Here is a 20,939-nt window from a genome sequence, read left to right as displayed (position 1 = left end):
AGGATATCCAGACGCACGAGTGTGCCTACCTTGATGAGCAACTAATAGGTTTATTCTCAAGATACTGACAACTTACAAATACTATAAAATCAGCAAAAACTAAGTTGCTTTCTTTTGGATTTTCTTGTTTTGTTTTTTTCCTAATGCCTCACATGAATGTTGTTTGATGGGTTGCAAGTACAAGAAGTTAAAGTACAGATAGCTAGGACCTGGAAAAAAAGCATCTTTCTAAATATGTGACCTTGAGGCCATCTAGACAAACTAATGGGATCTCATCCCAAGGAGACAGTTGGCATTATTTCCATCTCTGTAAATACCCAATATTTAAGGCACACAGACGTGCCTTTGGTCCTTTTCATTTCGCCCCAGGCTGGCACTTCTGCACTGAATTATTCTGATGACACAGCACTGAATTTTCCCAAATGAGCCTTGGAGTCAAGTAAGAAATGTGTTTTCTCAGCTGTCTGTCCAGTTCAGTAACAGCCCAGAAATACATTCTACAATGGCATTAGTCAGACACAAATTCTCCTGCAGCAAAAATACCCAGTTTTTTTTTTTTGTTTTTTTTTTTCTTTCCCCCTAATATAACAAATGAGCTGACACCGGATTTTTAGGGAAAAAAAAATTCTCCTTGGATATTCCAACAAATCTTGATGGATAATTGCATACCCACATACAACTTCAATCTTCAAGAAAAATACTCAGACTGCAGTTGTTCCTTCTTTCTCTTCTCCCCCAATTTTGTGTCCCCTTTTTTTGCCCTTCTCCCCCTCCTTGGCATCATCTCTGTTTTGCACTGTATGCGTCTGCAAGGCAAGCACCATGTAAACTAATGATATCTATCTGAATGAGTACTAGCCTGTATCTGGCCCGCAATGCTCAACTGCCTCTGATAGTTGACCTGTTGTGAGGAGCTCTGGCAGTTCCTCTCCTTGTCTGTTGCCTTTGGATGAGCTGCATCACAGTTCAGCTTACTAAGCTAACTGTCATTTCAATCTGCACTGTAAATGTGTGCTGGAGTGCTCCTGGTATGAACTGATTGGAATGAACTGTGGAAGAAGAGTGTCACCTGGAGACCCATAGGAAAACTAACTTTTCCATTTGTGGATGATCACTGTTTTGACTCTCTGCAGGTCAAGTTAATTTCTACTTACTCTGCGTTTATACTACAGTCAACCAAAACAAGCCAAGTTGTTTTGCTTTTATTTTTTTAATACCTGAAATAACTAACAGTATTTTCCATAATTGCTTATTATTCATGAAGTATCTGACCATTACTTGCTCAGCTATTGTTACCAGCTAGCAACCGTCTTCTATTTGTTGATTCAAGATTTCATGCATACAAGATAGTCATTAAGCCCCACATTTTGTTGTCGTTTCAAACCAGATGGTACTTCTTAATGAGTCAACATCTTCCCGTGACCCTCAGTGAATTACAAGCAACTTGGCGACTGTTACCTGGTGGCTGCTTCGATTGCATGAGCTGTCTGTACAGGAAATGCAGGCTAATGTGTTGATTGCTCCCGTCCTGTTACACCTGAACATTATTTGTTGTTTTCCTTTAAATTTTCAAGCTGTGATTGTATGAATGTAAGGACTTCTTGTTTAGTAAAATTAAAGTCTTCTTTAGGAGCCTGTGTAGTGTGTGAGCACAGAGAAGGCGCTCTGCTGTTAATTCACTTTCTTGATAGTTCACATTAATCCTCTATGTAAGTGAGCCTGTACTTAAGCTCATTTCAGTGTAAATCACCTCCACGAGATGAGCTTGCTTCAGTGATCAAGATCAGAGCACAAGTAAGGCTTTAGATACTGTTGTATCCATGTAACACAGATCACATCACCGTTTCTGGATTTAATCAGTTATTTCTTACCTGTTGATTGAGACCATCCCTCCCCTTTCCATTTTAATCTTTTTTTTTTTTTTTTTTTGCTTTCTGCATTGCAATCTTTGTTAATCTCACCAGCTGGCAAGCAGAAACAGATGGCTCTAATTACTTAGGCATTATTTAATCACTAAAAATCAAATTTAAATATCTCTTATGGAATAACATTCCCCATCTGTTAAGTCTTCCATTTTTATTTTTTGGTGAAAGAGACCAAGTTTATTTTTCTGATGCCTCCTTCTTTTGCCAGCTACTTGAGGGACAGCTGTTAATTTTTTTATCTTTCATTTGCTTGCAGAGCTGTTAGTTGCCCTTCCAAGAAAGGCCTCCCAGCAGCTACGGAGGTGACAGCTTTTTGACGTCACAGTCTCATCTCACATAAGGGTACGACCTCATTGTGACTGATGCGAGTTGTCAGGTCCAATGTTTCGAACGATCAAAATGCAAGCGATTGTAAAATTAACTTAGAACAAGCCAAAGAAAGTCAACGCAGAGCAGGCAAGAGTGCCAGAAGCTGTCCCTAGTGCAATTACTGGCATTTTTCAGATTGCTTGTTTACATTTCTGCTTCTGAGTGGGGTGATCAGATCACTATGGACATTGTCTCTAAGATCTACACTCATGAAACGGTTGTGTTTTTATCACAGCCCTTGCGCTTCTTCTCAAGTTACCAAAAGGAGAAAGAAAAGCCAACCTAGGAGATAAATGAATAGGTGAGAGCGTTTTACGTGAACTCTTGAAAACTTGTATCACCCATTAAGGATTCAATATATTGGCTGAGCAAAATATCAAGTGTTCCTTCATTATCTTTTCAACCGTGCCATTACAGAGAATGAGCCAGATTGGCTTATACAAAACAGACTATTCACCCTACTTCACGTGACCATGGCAGTACAGAGTTTCCATTAAACACAATTTATCTGACTAGTTGTGCTGAGTCAAGAGCAGCCTTGTATATTCTCAGCAGTGCAAAAAGCCAAAGCTGAGGAGAACTTCCTGCACCGTGTCTTTAAGCTCTGTAATTTTGCAGGCTTCTCAACTGCATGCTCAGGAGGTCTAAGTTCACTGCTTGTGACATGAAAATACACAGACTGAATTAAAGCAGAGCTTATACATTTTCCTGCTAAAAGAGGCTAATATAAACTAAACCTGGTAAGACTACAATGATGATTGCACTGAATATGACCTATTGTGCTTAGTTGCTGTTCTGGTTACTGAGTCATCTGGAAAAAATTGTAGCAGTTACATTCTTTTTTCTTGGTGTTGAAGTGGAAGAAATTTGAAAAATTCTGTTGTTGTTTAATTTTATTCTTATTTTTCATGAGAAATTAAAATTGTCAAAAAAAAAAAACATACAGAGTAGTAATAATAAAATCAGCTTCTCATTACAGCACATCACCAGGGCCTCAATTTTTTTGTTTTTGAAATGTATTTGTAGTCCTAATCTTCATATAGTAAATATTTACGTGGGAATTATATAGCTTGTTAATCAAAATTAACGTGTATGTCAGAGATGGTGTCGTGGGAAAAGAGAAAAAGCTTCTATTTAGATATCCTAAATCCTTGATGATGCTTTTGTTTTCCTCCTGTTTATTTATTCTGTATTGAGAAGGGATTTATATTAGAAAAGGAATGTTTGTTGAGCAAAGTACAGTTTAAATTCTCAGACTTACATGTGTTTGAATAGTTATTCTTAACATTTTATTTTGTGGGATTACGCCAAATCAGTGAAATATGTGATTAGCTTTGGGATCATTTGAATCATTTTTGCCTCTTTTATTTAGGGGATTTTCACTAGTGTGATGAAATTACTGTTGAGAAAAAGTATATGTGCATATATATCAGTACATCTATCTTGTTAGATTTGTATTCCAGTGTTATAAATGGTTTTCCCTTTTCATCTCCCCATACAGCTGGATGCATGCTTTGTGCTGCTACATCAGGGCAGCACTGACAGATTGAATTAGTAGTCCTCTTCTCATTCAGTGTTGCTATCACTGAGGTTAACAAACTTAAAAAATAAAAATAAAAAGCAGCTGTGGCGTCGTAGAGACTTTTCTGTAGGCAGGGTAACTTCTCCAAAGCTTGTGTTTACCTAAACAATGCCTCCCCTTAAGGCTTACTGAGATCTCAGATTTTGAGTTACCTCCAGTATTTACTGCCTTCCAGATTCCAATCTGTAAGCTTCGGTAGTTCACATTTTGTCTTGTCATCAAGAGTTTACAAACTATTAGCAGAGTTTACAAATTATGCTGCTTTCCAGCTTCTGACAGAGCTCATCATGATAATGAAATAAAGGGAGTCAAAGCATCCAAGTTGGTTCTCTAGGCAGAAAGAAAAGGAGGGCTCCCTTTGGGTGTTTCTCAAGTGAATTTCCGTATCAGTGCATTCCCAGTACGCCGAAGTAAAGCTTAATGTGTATGACAGGCAAGTTCTACTTGCTCTGAAGCATATCATTCTGTATCCTACCCTTCTGCATCATATCCTTCTGCATAGGGTTAAATCCTGAGCATCGTTATTAGATCACAGGAAAAGGAAGAAAAAAGAGAAGTCGCGCTTTCTCGCATGATTTAGCCTCTTCGGTGCACGCTGCCACGAATAAGGCAGGGTTCTGATTCAATGCACCCATTGTTAAGGAGATGAGGTTTGAGGGAAGAAGAGTGGAGTTTGTCACAGATGTTTCTGTAGATGTTTGTCACAGATGTTTTTCAGCCCTGAAATGACTCAGGCTACTCAGCTCTGAAAGCCCGGACCCAATTGTTCTTGGTGTCACTGAACATCACTATTACGTTTTTCCACCGAACCACTTTTCCTAACGGTGCTAGGTCTCACACCTCATTTTAAGAGTGAAAGCAACACAGAGAAATGATTTTTCTAGCTGCTGGACTGCTGGGAATGGCTAAGACCTACCACTGCAGTCAGAATCAGAAGATGATCCCTTTCATTAGTTTCTTCTCCTACATGAATGCTATCTTTGGTGCAGTGCCACTTTGTAGGAGGCTGTCCTTTTATGGGTAGAATCTAGCAGACCACGCAGAGATCTTGAATTCTGCTTTCAGCTTTGCAGCCGTAGCTTTTGTACTTTTTAAGATACTGTTTTAGTCCCATGGGCTTTGTTCCCACTGTTTCTACTCCGGAGCTACTATTTTATGGATGTTTAACATGTGCTATGCGCTTCACTCCTTATTGCTGAAAGCAGGGTGCCCCCAGGAGCACATCAGTAGCATCACACAGTTATCGTGGTAACGCCTATGGCTAGAAGAGTGCTTTTGTGCAAAGAAGAAACTGTTATATGTGCACCTCATAGGTAAGTGAGGAAGTAGCAGAAAGAATAAAAAGCGGTGTGAGAAATTTTAGGAGCCAGCAACTGCAGAGAAAAAGCTGCTGTCATCATTTCCAAGCAGCCCCTTCAATATATTTAGATAAGCAGCATTTGTCATCTAGAAGGTTGTTTACCTGCCTTGGTAAATATGAGTTGCCATCAGGCTAATGATTCAGCATCTGCTCATCAATGATGCTGATGAGAGCGGAGTGGATTTGCCGTAGGCTGCTCTGTTACTTCATTTAGCCAGTGGTTGGTTGAATTGGTTTCAAAAAATACATAGGCTGTTAGCTGTGTTTGTTGTTTGTTTCTTTTTTTTCCTTCACGCGTTGGTGTTAAAGGACAGTGAAATGGTTGTCGAGACTAGCTAATTTATTTGTACTTGCAGAGGTATTGCTATTGCTGCTGTGTCGTTCCTCTGATCTCCTGCCTTTCCCATGACGATTTCCCGGTGTTTACATTATGGTAAGTCAGTTGTTCTTTTGTGAGTTTCCTCTCAGGTTTAAAAATGTAATGAAGGATACCTGAGAGAAACTTGATTTTAATTTGATTAACACACACAGAAGTGTGTGCGTGTGTGTTCAACATGCTAAGCAAGTGTTTCCAGGAATGCGTGTACTGAATGTTCTCAGTTCTCCTTTCCTTTGTTTTCCATCCAGGATGTGAAAGCGGGCACCCAGCCACACTCTGTGACCAAGTCAGAGGTCCCAGACCATGTTCTTTACACGATAGGGACGTGCGTTCTTGTGATCGGCTCCATCGGCATCATAGGAAACCTCCTAGTTCTCTACGCTTTCTACAGGTACCCAGATTTCTTTCCTTTCTCAGCTTGCCTTCTAGTTTGTATGCATCTCTGTGAAGATATTATGCATGGATTTCTTCTTGAGTTAGAACTTCAAGAAAAAGCTGTTTATATCAGATGCATACACCTCGTATACATCCATGCACGTCACCAATGTGCTCCTGTGTAAATTCCTTGTGTTTTGGGGATTCTACAAAAAAGTTGGGGAAAAAAAGCACATAGAGCCTTGACTTAGTAATAATTCCAAGCAAAATGTAAGGAAATGTTTAATAATTTTGATAATAGAAACATCAGCCCCTCTGTTGCAAACTTCTTCACTCCCTTTGTAGATTTTGCTGACAATAACTAAGAATGAGGTTCCCATCAGCCCAGTTTATCTTAGAAAAACCATGGAAGCAATGTGCTACCCTAATGCCATCAGCTCATGCCATCAGCGTGTTCCCTGCTTCAGGCAGATCATAGGATTTCTGTCAGCTTGTACGCTTTCTGGGATTCTGACAGTGTCATAGATGGTTGAAGCTACTGCATCTAGAGTACGCAAAAATCTCACAAAAAAAAAAAAAGAAAAGCCACATTCTAGTCCATGTTACGATGCTGGAAATTCCAGCATTGCTATTTGTTAATAGGAAGAAAGGCATTCACATTAGTTGCAAATATTACTATACAATATCACACAGAGAGCACATCAGAGTGGCTTCAATTGATAGACTGAATGAAGCACTCTGGAAATTTATTTCAAGCCATTTAAAATTGCTCCATGCAGTTTTCGAGAACTAAGTTATTTATAAAAGCCTGTTTGTTGCCTTTATCTAGAAGAAAATGAGTAGTCAGCTCTTTCTGTATTCTGTCTTCCTGAATTCAAGTTCTAGGTGTCAAAGTTCTTAATTTAGCTGCGCAACCAAAACAGCGTTTCACTTTGAGGGCTAGCAGTTCAGCATTACACCTTCTCAGCATATCCATCAGAAGTGCCAGCTGTGAGGTAGAGGAAAGACAAATTCATGAGTTAATTTATTGTACTTTTTAATCAGCGGAAAGAAGCACTTCAAACAGAAAACGCAAAGCGGAAGAGAGGGGTTCTTTATTATGTTAACAGTGTTTGTATTCCCCTTAGCTAGAGATAAGGGCAGTCTCAAATGCCAGCTGAAGGACTCCTAGGGGATCAAAACTACAGGTTACCTGAAGCACAGTTTTCAACGTCAGAGACTAATCTTGCCCTGGGTGGCACACGCTTGTTGGTGCTTATACAGGGAATCAAGGAAAGAGGCAGATTGCTCTTCTCTTGAGCAAAATCATGTGTTTAAGGATAGATGAAATTCTTCCTCTGTTGAAGAGAAAGGACTTCTTTTATCCTTCCCTGCCTTTGTTAGTCATCATTTTGAAACAATGCATTTTTTGCTGTGGTAATTGATTGATGGTTGGCAATTCACTGAATGAGAATAACTGCTCATTGCCACCTGGAGACCGTTTATGCTAGTAAGTGAAACAATTAAGATGGCTGTTTGTTCATTTGGCCTATTTCAAGCGATGCATTTCTCATCTGTTCTTAAGCAACAAGAAGTTGAGGACACCCCAGAACTTCTTTATAATGAACTTGGCTGTGAGCGACTTCTTGATGTCAGCTTCTCAGGCCCCCGTATGCTTTATCAACAGCTTGCACAGAGAGTGGATCCTCGGAGATATAGGTACTTTCTGAGACCACTTTATCTTTCACTAGCTCTACTGTCTTTAATGTATTTTAGCGCTAGTAATATTGGCTCATGGAATGGAGACAGCATCTCAGAACTCTGGAATTACAGCCTAGGTTTTTGACATGATCTATCCATGTGATGACATGTTTTGTGTAACAATCTATTTCTCCGTGTCAGCTTACAAAAAAAAGTCAACAACATGTAATGATGGCCATTTAGCTTCTGAGGGCGAATGTCATGGCTAAAGATGGATAAGAAAGTTTTCTTTTAATTATAAGTATTCTTATTAGTTTAAGAAGGAGTTAATATTTAGAAAAGTACATTGGTATCAATTAATGTGTTCCTAGGATCACACATTTAATTACGGAAATGTAGTGATTTGGAAGGACTGTACAGTGGACAAAGAACTGTCTGGACAGTTGCAGGTTGCGGCCAAGAGCTTCACGTCCAGGTGGAGGCCAGTCATAATTGGCGTCTTCCAGGGGTTCATCTTGGGACTGCTGGTCTTCAACACCTTTTTTAATGACATAGGCATAGAGATCCAGTGCACCCTCAACAGGTTTGCTACAGCACTAAGCTGAGCGGTGCAATTGATACAACAGACAGGCTTGAGGACTGCATCTGGGAACCTACTGAGGTTCAACAACACCAAGAACGAAGTATAGCCCTTCGGTTGGGTCCATTCCAGTATGTGTTCAGACTGGGAGAAGAATTCACTGAGAGCAGCCCTGTGGAGAAGAACTCTGGTCTAAGAACCGGAACTGCTGAGTTCTGGTAGACTAAAAGCTTGCAGCATCCACTTGCAGAATGGAAGGCCAATAGTATCCTAGGCTGCAACATTTTTTGAGGTATCCATTTGTCATTAGTATGTAGATATCTGCTGCCCCCTGTTAAGATCAATATATTGGGCAACAGTCCAGGAAAATGTAACCCTAATTAGATTGGATTTTCTTTGAGGCAGTTTTCCATTGACATGTTTCCAGCGACAGTCCACGGTGGAGAGTAGGACTTGTTTATACATATGTTTCTTTGTCTTTTATTTGCATGTGCACTGTTACGAATGAACATTTAATTATGCAATTGCAAGGCTAAGAATAATCCCATTATTCTAATGGGAGAATAGCCCTGGGCTGGATTTCTGATTTTTTGTTTCTTTTAAAGAGGAGACGCAAAGACAAAAGCTGTGCGTGGGAATTTGTAAGATCAGGCTGTGAGAGAAAACAAACACATGTTTAAGAAAAAACAACAACAACAACAAACAAAACCCTGACATTGCTATTTTCTGCTTCAGGTTGTGACTTGTACGCTTTCTGTGGGGCGCTCTTTGGAATAACCTCGATGATGACTCTGCTAGCTATTTCTGTTGACCGCTACTTGGTGATCACCAAGCCCCTGCGCTCCATCCAGTGGACCTCCAAGAAGCGCACCGTGCAGATCATTGCCGCTGTGTGGCTGTACTCGCTGGGGTGGAGCGTGGCCCCACTCCTTGGGTGGAGTATGTTGTCTGCTCGCTCTTTCTTCCAGCATTCTCAGTGCAGTCTACTTTTGCCTTGTTCAGGGTATGAAAAAATGACGATTAGGGAAATTTCTGAATGGATGCATGGCTACTGCCTGATGGTTTATGGTCATATAGTATTATCTGTGCCTACGACAGCGCAGTACCCTGGGTCGTTTGTTTTGCCCTGGGTTGTGTTCAAGGTGACTAAGTTGCAGATTGGGTGTTAGGTGCGTATGATAGTCAGCAATCAGGACCTCCTCTCCATGTGTGCACTTGAGTATAACGCAGCTGACACGTCTCTCAAAGGCTATCCGTGCAGCATGGCATTTGTTTTAATCACTCTGTTGTTAGATTGGTAACTGTGCAAGTTTTGGTCATCTGTGCAAATAACGTATTCCATGTATTTCATAGGTTCCTACGTGCCTGAGGGCTTGATGATATCCTGTACATGGGACTATGTAACATACTCCCCTGCAAACAGAAGTTACACCATGATTTTATGCTGCTGCGTATTTTTTATTCCACTGATAATAATATTCCATTGCTATTTATTTATGTTCTTGGCCATAAGAAGTACTGGCAGGTAAGCAGTGTAACCAAAATATGTGAAACTAGTTTTTCATTGATTTAGAGCAATTTCTCAAAATCTTTATCTGCAGATAAATCTAAAATTAATCTCCATCGAAAGCAGAAATAAAGCGTGTGGTCATTAACTGCTGTAACTAGAGAAATATTTCTGCCAACGTGAAAACTGGGAAGGATTGTTTGCATTTTGGAGTAGGAGACAAAGTAGTCCCAGATTGTTGTAATCTGAGCCCAAAGTGTGTTAAATAATAATACTTCAGATAATTTGATAGTTCCGATTATTTCTTTCAGATTTGCGATATGAGGAATGGGATGCTTGTGTATTACAGAAAGATTTTCAGCTCTGAGAGGCAATAAATACTGTGTAATAATGGGACCATCATCTGCCTGTGAGCTGCTCTGTGAACATAACAGTCCTTGTATTTTTTGACAGCTTTATTTAAAGCAAGTATCCCACAAACCTCATTGTTCAAGCGAGTATCCCAAAAACCTCATGGTTCAAGCATGTTTGTTGTTTTGGGGTTTTTGTTTTCTTTTCCCCTCTGACAGTTTTAGTCCATATTTGTAGAGATGAAGAGAAAATTCAGCAGGTTACTAGATCTACAAAGACATTTCATTTCGTCCAGTTGTTTCCCTTAATTTGTTCATTGGATTTTTGCTCAAAGTTGTGCTTTTGCTTGCTCCATCTCTGAGTACAATGAAGGTCAGGGGATACGCAATTCTTTATCCTCTGTACGTCAGGGTAAAGATTTGGCAGTCCTGTTCTGTAGTCCCAATGGTCCCTCTGCTTCGATCCCACTGTCAGACCGAGCCTGAGCAAAATGTCTGGGAATATTGTACAGCATGAATTACCTTCTAGATTTGTAGCTATCAGAGGACAAAGGAAGAGCGAGAGCAGGAAAAATGAAGTCTGCTTTGTTATTGTGCGCCACTGAGAATGTTCTAAAGACATTGAACTTTGCTCCTTCATTCTCTTACTTTGTATATCTGTATTTTTTTTTCCCTTAATAGAGATGTCCAAAAGCTTGGGTCCTGCAGCCGCAAATCCTTCCTCTCTCAGTCCATGAAGAATGAATGGAAACTGGCAAAAATTGCATTTGTGGTCATCATTGTGTATGTCTTATCCTGGTCTCCATATGCTTGCGTCACTTTGATTGCCTGGGCAGGGTAAGTGAAAACATAATCCAAAGAGTACTTATACCAAAACATAAACATGATTAGTGTTGTCTTTTGGAAGGGTTTTAAATGATTGGTAATTAGTGGTGACTCTGTGCCCTTCACGGAATTGTAGAATCATATTAGGTTGGAAAAGACCTTCCAAGATCTTCAAGTCCATCCATCAACATGTCCCACAGAGCCCCATCACTGCACCGCGTCCCTCAGAGCCATAACTTAGTTCCCCAGGGGTTGGTACTGGGGGCCTGTCCTGTTCAATATCTTTGTTGATGATCTGGATGAAGGCACTGAGTGCACTCCCAGTAAGTTTGGAGATGACACTAAGCTGGGGGGAAGCATCGATCTGCCTGGGGATAGGGAGGACCTACAGAGGGTTCTGGGCAAGCTGGATTGCTGGGCTGAGGCCAGCGGGATGAAGTTCAATAGGACCTAGAGGCGGGTCCTGTACTTTGGCCACAACAACGGCAGGCACCACTACAGGCTTGGGGCAGAGTGGCTGGCAGACTGTGTAGAAGAAACAGTCCTGGGGGGTGCTGGTCGATGCTGATCTGAACAGGAACCAGCAGTGTTCTTGGTCAGTCTCAAATCGATAATTGATTCTATTTGCATGTCTGTCATTCTTTCCAAATAAATGAAACCAAGTACGCACTGTCAAAACCAAGCCTTTGATCCGAGCAGAGCGTGTTCGAACAAATTTAACTTCTTAGCAGCGTTTGTTATCATGAGACCTCAAAACAAAAACGGTTAAACAGAACAGGTTTCAGTGGTTTAACGTTAATGACATAGCTCTAGCGTAATGAGTTTTCCTTTTTTATAGCCGAGGAAACACTCTGACGCCGTATTCCAAATCTGTGCCAGCCGTTATTGCTAAAGCCTCTGCAATCTACAACCCCATCATATACGCAATAATTCACCCAAGATACAGGTACAGTAAGCATATAGGTATGTGTACAACTCCACAGGAGACAAAGTGTTTTTAAAAATGAATGAACAAGAACCGCTATTCAGTATGTCACTAGATTTTCCTGCGCTTCCTTCAAAGCGTATGTTCTGCGAAAGGCAGCGATTAATCTCGAAAGGAAGGAATCCGTGGTGATAAAGGTAGGAAGGCCACTAGGTGGCATGGCGGGTCGTCTGTACGCTGCCCGAAACTGATCGCGGAGCTGTAGAGCAGAGAGTCTGTTGTTTTGAATGTCCGACAAATGAAGGTGTGTTGTAAACCTTTCTACGAGGCTGACGGAAATAAGTCCAGGAGCGTTTGTTTGAAATACCTACTATCGTAACTAAGACATTTGCGTCCTCCAAGACAACAGAGTCTATCTTAGTTTTAGAAAGTTGTTTCATATTTGAGCTTAGAATAAGAGAATGACTAGTATTCAGTGTGCCGCAGAAGCGTAGTGAGAAGAAATGCATGGATGGCTGTCATATTCTAAGCCTGGTATTATTGTTCTGACCAAAAAGATATTGCATTCAGTGATTCTTCACTTTAGTTTTACATGTGTTTTCAGATCAGATACTGTTCAGTGAAGTGCTTCAGTTAGTCTTTTTCCTGCCAGTGTTGACTTTTATCCATGTATAGCTGTATTAAGAAAAAGGCTAGTGCCAGCACGGCGTTTCAGAGACTCTCTCAAAATCCTCCCCTTTTTTTCCTCCTACTTCCTATTTTATATTTCAAGGCATATCAATAACAGAAGTGTTTACGCAGATACTGTGGAGATGTTTTATAGACGTGGGTGTCATTCAGTCAGAAAAAGGAGTGATGTTGCCTCCCTTGTGATGAATCAAGAGAGCAGCTTTAAAACAGAAATGACTTTGCCAACAGCTCAGCTGGTAAAATGTTTGTCAGAATCAAGATTATACAACATCTTGTCTTATGCCTCAGTGTAGAGCCGATACGTTATACATTTCCCATTGAAATATGTCCTATGCATCTGTTATTTTCCCTACACCTATCTTCTTAACTCGTTCAGGTATATTCTGTATTAGCTTCATCTCCTGGTCTGATATGACGGATTAGGTGGCACTGTAGAGGTGTTGCACCAAAGGCAGCACTCTGGCTGGCATCACCCTGCGTCCTTCCACGTCCTTGGAAGCGGTGAGAAACTCGGTCAGCTGGCACTGTGTAGGGAAAACTGTGGCTTCTCTGCTTCATGCAAGGTTGGGAGGGATGTAGCTGTATAACCTTTACTCTAGACATTGTTTACTGAATAAACCAGATTTTTGCTATTTGGAGCTTTGGTCATGCTTCTTCACTAGGCATGAGTAAAGCAGAATGAGGTGTTGACTTCTGACAGGAGTTTATCGGAGCTACCGTGGCACAGGCAGAGAACGAAGTCTGATACCCTCACAGTAAAGAATTTCAAAGGATTTCCTCTTTGCCCCTTGTTCTGTCTCTGGGCCTCCTCGATGGATAATCTCCTTTGACCTGCTGCTGGCCAGGCTCGTTTTAATGTATCCTAGGTTAGCATTGGTCTTTTTGGCCATAAGATCACACCTGGCCACCAGGACCCCTACGCTCTTCTACTCTTCTACTTTTTCACTTCTCATCTGCTTTAGCACACAGACTTTTGTCTAAGGCAGCTTGAAATTTTTCTGAGTTAATCTTTCAAATAAGTTGGAAGCGATGGTGTTTTCCAAGCTAGTTTCAGTTCTTACTACCCATCTGCGCAGCTCTTCCACGAGCGTTTTGATAGAAGGCCCTGAAACCAACTGCTGTTTTCCTTTTGGACTTTCAGTTGAGTCCTTTCCACTAGCTGTACCGCGTTATTTCCATGTGTGATTAAGTGCCGTCATTGCATGATTTTCAAATCCATTCATCGGTGTATTGTTACATAGTTTGTCTTTCTCTTCACCCATTTTCCTTCAGGAAAACCATCCACAATGCTGTTCCCTGCCTGAGGTTCCTAATACGAGTATCAAAGAATGATCTCCTGAGGGGGTCCATAAATGAATCATCATTCAGGACCTCTCTCTCCAGCCACCAGTCTCTTGCCGGAAGGACCAAGAACGCTTGTGTTTCATCAGTTTCCACTGGAGAAGCTGTAAGTTTTTCTTGTTTCCATCAAGCAAAGGGAGTATAGTATCTCTCCAACTCCCAGAATAAATTGCTATTAAAATTAAAGTATGGAAAAGAGGATTGTTCTAGCTAAATTGTTTTGGATATGTGAGGCAATTTCTCCCGAACTTTGGTGGGAATTCAAGCGTGACGAGTTTTGATCAGGACAAACGTAGAAGCTGGCCTATCTGAGCAATTCAGATGCTTACTTGTAGCATGGATGTTTGAGCTCAGGGCTAATTAAAAAGAGCCATTGTCAGGCACCTCCAAGTCACCAACTAGTTGCCTTCTAATCAGGTGGCTCTGGGAGGAGGAGAGCAGGAAAATCACCTCCCAGCAAAGATTTCTCACCTATCCAACAGTGTCCTATTGTTTTGCAGGAAGTCCACTTTCTGTAGTAAGCTTTTAGGTTTAGGTTTTTCTTCACCAGGAGGACTGAAAGCCTTCTGCACCTGGAACCAGCTGCAGTGTTCTGCAAACACTGTACCTTAAGTCTTGGTAAAGCTGGTGGACTGGCTGAGTATAGCTACCTACAGTGCGTGGGCATTTGGCAGGAAAAAGTCACGGGACAGAGGTAACATGGCATGCAAGTTACAGTTCAGGAGAAAAGAATCTCTGCGTGAGGCGTTTATCACTTTTCTGACCAAACAGAATTAAATGGGAAGCAGGTCTCGTGAGAGGCTTGTAACCTTCTACAAAGGTATAAATTCCCACGACGGGCTGAGCAGCAAGCTGCAGGCTCTTCTTCTGAGCCAAGTGGTAGCTTTCTGAGTGAGGAGGAAGAAGCTATTTATCTGCTGCATCCTGCAAACTGCTGCTGCTTCCAAGGGGCTGTCAGGCTGTCACTGAGAGTCAGACCAGGGTGCCACATTTTAAAGAAATCGTAAGTGTTGGACGATTTGTGGAAGACCAGCATTCTTGATTTGGAAATGAACCTAGGACCACCAGGAAACCAGCATGGATGGCATACTTCTCTTAACGTGACAATGTTCTGAGCACCTGTGGGTTTACACGTTCAGACCACTGGTCACACATGTCCTGATTTGATTTTTTTTTGCTTTTGATCACTGCTCGGTTTGTGTGTGTTCGGTTGGGGCTGATGTTTAAAGAGATGGGATGGTGCAGATAAGAGTCTTCAGCTTTTGCTTAAAGATCTCAGACAAAACAGTTGCCATTCGTTATGAGCAGGGCTCTTCTGTGCCGAGCTGGCAGTGCCAAAGGTAATCGTGCCTACAGTGACAACTCAGTGCAGCTATATGGTTTACAGCTGAAAGAGCAGCTGCTGAAATTCAAGCTAAGCTCAACAACCAGCGCGTGACAACGGCACGGAGTGAAATTTTGGAATGCTCCAATAATGTACTGATAGGCAGGAATGACACTATCAGTACCATAAAATCTGCAGCTGTTCCCACCGCTGCTTTGCTGTGTGCTGAGCATATGTCTTTGCAGAGAGACAATATATTTGAGGCAACAATATCTGTATGTATTATGAGCAAGATAACGCAGTGGAATTACGTGCTAGCTTCCTACTTGTGTGGAGACCGGTCTGTCTATCGCTATCTAAAAGGTGGTGTGGAAGATAGTAGACCAATTTCATCATAGTGACACTATCAAGAAGGCACAGCAAAGTTAGGTATGATGGATGGCCCAACCCTATGAATGGAACAGCCTGACTACAAAATCATTGTTCTGCTCCACTGCAGTTGTGGTTTTTGGTAAATTTATGCAGGGCCCGCTCAGGGCCCCTAACAAACACGAATGATATTTTGGAGAAGAACTGGGCCTGTGGAACTGAAGAAATCCTTGGTGTTTGAGCATCCAGCTGGGACATACACAAGTGGCAGTTTAGACGTGCGTGCGTCCGTGGTTCTGGACCAGCCAAGGGTCACACGGAATGCCATAAAGCATGTTAAGCACATTGACTGCATTTGTTTAGATAATGTGAGCCCGTCTTCAGATACCAGCTAAGCAATTGTAATCACAGTACAAGCAATGAGATAAAAGAAGGACGAATAACTTATTGTTGAAATGATGAAAGATGATTTAATCTGTTTTCAAAGTTTGTATGTTTGTTTGTTTGTTTGTTTACTTCAGGAAAGAAGTCCAGGGTAAGCGAGAAAATAAAAAATCAAGTCTCTCCTCACGAGAGTTTGGAGTGTGAGATGTGTTAGAGTGACTGTTGTCTCTAAGCATACAGCATAAGGCTTCTTCTCAAGTTGGAGAACTTAAAGTTTGAGAAAAGGTGTAAATTTCTGAAATCTGTCACTATTTTTTATTAGAATTGGAGCGACGTAGAGCTTGACCCGGTAGAGCCAGCTCACGCGAAACTGCAGCCTCGCCGAAGTCATTCCTTCTCAGCAAGCCTGAGACAGGAGAAGACAGACCTGCTCCCAGAGACCTATAGCTGCAGTGAAGAAACCGAAGGAAAGGTAAGGAAAAAAAGTATTCTTCCATTGTAGTAGCTAAGCTTGCTGCAGCATGTCATCTGAGAAATAATAATTTATTCTCCATGACCATTTGTTTCATCTGCAGCTATATTTACAGAGATTCCGATGCCCTCTCCATCCTTGCTATTATATTTATTTATTTTAACTGAAGTGAATGCTAGTAATGGGTTTTTTTTTTCACCAATATGTTGCCTGCTTTTGGAAAGCCAAGAGCAGCTCACAGCTCTGAAGCCGCATTAAAGAGGATTCGGTAGGGTTGTGTAAGAACCTGAATTTTTGTCTCCCTGCATGTTCATCTGCCCCAGCTCTGGCTTCTCCTATCCTGACCTTCACGATCACATTGTGAAAGCGTTTTTCATGAAAATATAAGGCCTCCAAAACAGAGTTTGACATGATAGAAACCACTTTTTTTCGTTCTTTTATAGCGTACATTGAATGTTTTATTTTTGTTGAGGGGGAAGACGAGAAAGAAACTCCCATTTCTCCCTAAGGGTGGGAGAGTCTGGCAGATGCCACCCTTCCCTCACTGAAAGAGGAGATGGTGAGTACTCAGAGCATCTTCTGTGGATGCATTATACCACTTACCCAAACCTCTGAGGTCTGGGGCTATGCTGCGAGGAGCTCCCCTCCCCATTCTCGGCGTAACTGCTAAGGATGGGAGCAGTAGGTCAGCTTCTGGAACTGCTGTGCAACCAGTTTCAAGATGAATATTTGTAGGGAGGTACAACATCAAGCCTATGTCAGTGCTGTATTTTCAGCAAGAAAGAATTAGGGCACACAGTACACTGCCAACAACCGGTCACGGTGCCACCTGCTTTTTCATGGAGCAGCTCACGTGTAGAGATCGGTGCGGCAGAGACAGCATAGCTTAAAGCAGAACCTATTCCAGAAATCTCCAACCACCTGACGGCACGGTTCCTGCATGCATCTGCCCTGACTTCCTTCCTGTGCCTCCTTGAGATCAAGTCCTGGGAAACCTCAGTCCTTCCCTGTGGTTGTTGTGAGTAGCATCGATTGAGAACAGCAACGTAGGAAGTGCAGCAGGGATGGTGCCGTTGCAAAAGCACAGGCACCTCATAGCATTTTTCATTCTCAGGGAGGAGTGGCAGAGCTGTTACGTTAAGCCAAGTCCTGATCCTATGAAAGATAAGTGCTTCTACTCTGCACAACTGACATCTTTGTGAAAACTTGTGCTACGCAGGCAGCAGGAGCAACCTCATTCTGCCGACCCTCTGCACTTCCTCTTCCTCTTTCTGTTCTGGTAAAAAATTTCCCACGGGTGAGACAGGCTGAGGTAAAGCTTTCAGGTCTCACTCCTCGCAAGTCAAGGGATAGGATGAATTACCGCAGCCTCAGCACATCTTTTATTCTCTGGGGATAATAATTACTGAAGAGATCAAACACAAGTCTCACGGACCGTCTACACCATGGCTGCTAATTACTCGTTTTTGGCAATATTGACCTAAACTGACTTTAGGATGGAGTGTCCAGTTTTTTGTTCTTGCCACAGGATAGCTTCTTGCTGTGAAAGGATTGTGCTAGGCCTCCGCTTCAGTTGTGGTGGCAAGCGACACGGATTCAGAAGTCCTGCATACCTCTCTTGCCCTGCATCAGCAGCCCAATTCTGTTGAAGGCATAGAGAAAACAGGGAAAACAAGAGGCGTGTTTTATGAAAAGCATCTTAAACTTTTTCTTCAATAAGACCATCTCATCAGCACCTAAGGAATTCATGTAACTCTAAACTCTTCATGGACTGAAGTCATTCTTTAATGCGCGTTTGCAGCTGAGTTACCAAAAAAATAACCTCAAAGCCACAAAGAAAGAAAAAACGTCCCTCAAGTGTAAGTAAAACACTATTCGCTGTTCCAGGTCTGGGGCATAGAAAGCATAGAAACACGTGGGATCCTTTTCTGTCACAAAGTTACAAGCAACCCCACGGCTAATTGCAATTAGAATAGTAGCAGACATCCTGTCAGCTGACACTGGGAAACCTAACACGGCTGTGAGGAGGCCTTTTTGCAAGCATCGAAATGCAGGCATCTGTTGTAAGTATAAGGTAGATTGGAACACTTGGTTTCAAAGGAGAGTTGCCAAGCGTGCTCTGTGCACCCAGCGTGCGTACCAAGGGAACTACGCAGCGTGAAATGAGGGCTGCCAACTCTGACCTCCTGGAGGCGTGCCCTCCGGAAATGTCTGTGACAGAGGAAAGGTGGCTCACACCTGCTCGGAGAAGTCATCTCACAACAGGGCTAAAGGGAAGGTACAAATGTTGTTTGGTGGTCTTTTAAACACCGTCATGTACAAGCGCCTCAGCTGTGGAGAAAGCTGAGTGTCTGCAGGCACCGCTATGACCACCACCAGCAGGGCAGCGCAGGGCAGCGAGGGATTGGCTGTCGCTCAGAGGAACAAGCGCCAAGATCTGTTCTCTCTTCACTCCTTGCCACTCTGCAACCAGCAGGAGTTGCAACCAAGCCCACGCTGGTCATCCCAATGCTCAACTAGCAAAGTCCTGTCTAGAGGAAAACTAGCGAATGTGCTGTCACGCCCACTAAGCCACAAGCAGTTAAAAACAGCAGAGACCAGAGGGATTTTAAATTATTCTTTCATTCTTCCACAGTCTTGATTTGAAATAAAAGGCATTTCTTCTCTGTCAGGTTTACTGAAACCACTGTTTTTTAGCACATTGTTATTCTCTGCACTGGGGAAGGCACAGCAGGGAAAGAAATCATTATCGGCAGAGATTTGTGAAGGATTAGTGCCTGTAGAGTAGGGCATCGTGCAGCAGTACGTGTCGGTATTTAAACTCACACCCAGCTTGACAGAGAAACACACACTGAAAAGGCTGATCGTTCTTTTCCTTGCAAAACCACAAAAATTGAGTGAAAACAGATGCATCTTCTCTGTTTGTTTTTTGTTTTGTTTTTTTTTCTCTGCGCAACGAGATTGCAGCACAATATGTTATGCAGAATGGCTGGCAATAACAGCAGTGTGCTGGCTAGAGAGGTAAAGGGGGACCGGGGTTTTCTTTTCTTGTCGGTCTTTGCCGGTGTTTGATCACATCTTCTTTTGCTTCATTTAACATTTTGCTTTCCAAGCTGTAGATGGTAACGCATTGTGATTTTCCTCCTTTGTAGTCAGTGATTCAACCATTTAGAAAATAGGATGAGCGTCTGATGTAGTGAGTAGCAGCACTGAATATTCCAAGTACTGATTTGCAGTGACACTGATGCTTTTCCCTCTGCTCTAGGTTTCGCTGTCATCCAGCTGCCTGGAGAAGGTTCTGGGGCCGTCAGCCTTCCTCAGCTCCCCCGTAGCACTCGTGACCAGCTCCCTCCGAGCAGCCTCTCTGCCTGTCGGTTTGAACAGCGGCAGCATCAGCCTAGAAGCAGGCTCAGACACCTCGCAGATGGAAACTCAAGAAAGTCATAATAATGGAGGCTTGGACTCTATTGTTAGTAATACAGTCCCTCGAATCATTATCATTCCTACCTCAGAGACAAACCTATTTCAAGAGGAACCTGAAGAGGAAGAGACTGAATTATTCCACTTCCATGACAAAAAGAACAATCTGCTGGATTTGGAAGGGCTTAGCTCATCTACAGAGTTCCTCGAAGCTGTTGAGAAATTTCTATCATAAGTGCATCGAAGGGAAACTTTCTGGCAGTTATTTTCTTGGCATCTTGTCTCCTTAGTTATACCAAATAACCGAACCCTTGTACATTAGGTCATCAGGCTTTTTGTATGTTTATATGGTAGCCACTAGGCAGCTTTTGTATTTGTCTTTGTCTAGATTAGTTCAGGCACAGAAAAAAAGCTTTCTTTCAGATCCAGCACTGGAGGATCTGGCAGCAGGATCAAGTGGGATTAGCGGAGTCGGCTGCCTGCTTCATGAGGCCCTGAACCTTGATCTGCAACCACGGATACCAGCAGGAGGAAAAACAACTGAACTGAAATAGCGGTAGCCGCTGAATTTTTGCGCTACCTGCACGTGGCAGCTCTCTTCTGGAGGCGACGGTAAGCACTACGAGACCTCAGCTTTCCACCAGCCCTGGAGGTAATATGACTAGAAGATCAAACTATCTTTTATTCAAATTTCTTATATAAACATAATTACGTGGACTGATCACGTAGCTGGGAGGAGATCGCTCGCTTATAAACTTCAGTGATAAAATTTTGGATTTTCCCTCAGCAGTAGCGTAATCACCTGAATGTCAAAACGCAAGGTGCTAGATGCCAAAACATATAATTTCGCCTCTGGCAGCACTTAGAGCACGTTGAGATTTTCATTGCAGATTAAAATGTGTATGAACCCTAACGAATCTGTGTTTAAAAGGATGAATACCCACAGCTGGCTTTATAATTTATTCACTAAAATAAAGCTTTAGCCATTATGTGTCACTTGTTTCTTCAGCAGAGATTCTTCTAAAACCTCACAGATGGATGTCTTCTGCAGGTCCTATTCCGAAAGCCTTCCTGTGGGTAAG

The 20,939-nt window shown here is 42.2% G+C and overlaps 2 protein-coding genes across 3 annotated transcripts in view; one reads left to right on the top strand and one right to left on the bottom strand.

The window, feature by feature from the left end:
- Nucleotides 1-20,939, bottom strand: part of SEC24B (SEC24 homolog B, COPII coat complex component) — a 553,630-nt gene that overhangs the window by 463,785 nt on the left and 68,906 nt on the right. The window lies entirely within an intron of this gene.
- Nucleotides 4,052-20,100, top strand: LOC128079990 (melanopsin-like). 2 transcript variants are annotated; one of them, XR_008206410.1, is made up of 11 exons: nt 4,052-5,669; nt 5,864-6,006; nt 7,555-7,688; nt 8,986-9,189; nt 9,604-9,775; nt 10,789-10,944; nt 11,771-11,878; nt 13,820-13,994; nt 16,288-16,437; nt 16,910-16,996; nt 19,703-19,809. XR_008206410.1 is itself a non-coding variant. In XM_052681773.1 (10 exons), the coding sequence occupies exons 1-10, from the start codon at nt 5,667-5,669 to the stop codon at nt 20,090-20,092; spliced, it is 1,635 nt and encodes a 544-aa protein (XP_052537733.1). In that variant the 5' UTR covers nt 5,563-5,666; the 3' UTR covers nt 20,093-20,100. The 2 variants fall into 2 exon arrangements, 1 of the variants encoding a protein (XP_052537733.1); XM_052681773.1 differs by lacking the exon at nt 16,910-16,996 and having other exon boundaries at nt 5,563-5,669; nt 19,703-20,100.

Source organism: Tympanuchus pallidicinctus, unplaced genomic scaffold (assembly GCF_026119805.1).
Source record: "Tympanuchus pallidicinctus isolate F22 unplaced genomic scaffold, pur_lepc_1.0 scaffold2, whole genome shotgun sequence".
Taxonomy (NCBI): Eukaryota; Metazoa; Chordata; class Aves; order Galliformes; family Phasianidae; genus Tympanuchus; species Tympanuchus pallidicinctus.
Note: the sequence above shows the minus strand (reverse complement) of the source record. Positions and strands in the feature narration are given on the sequence as shown.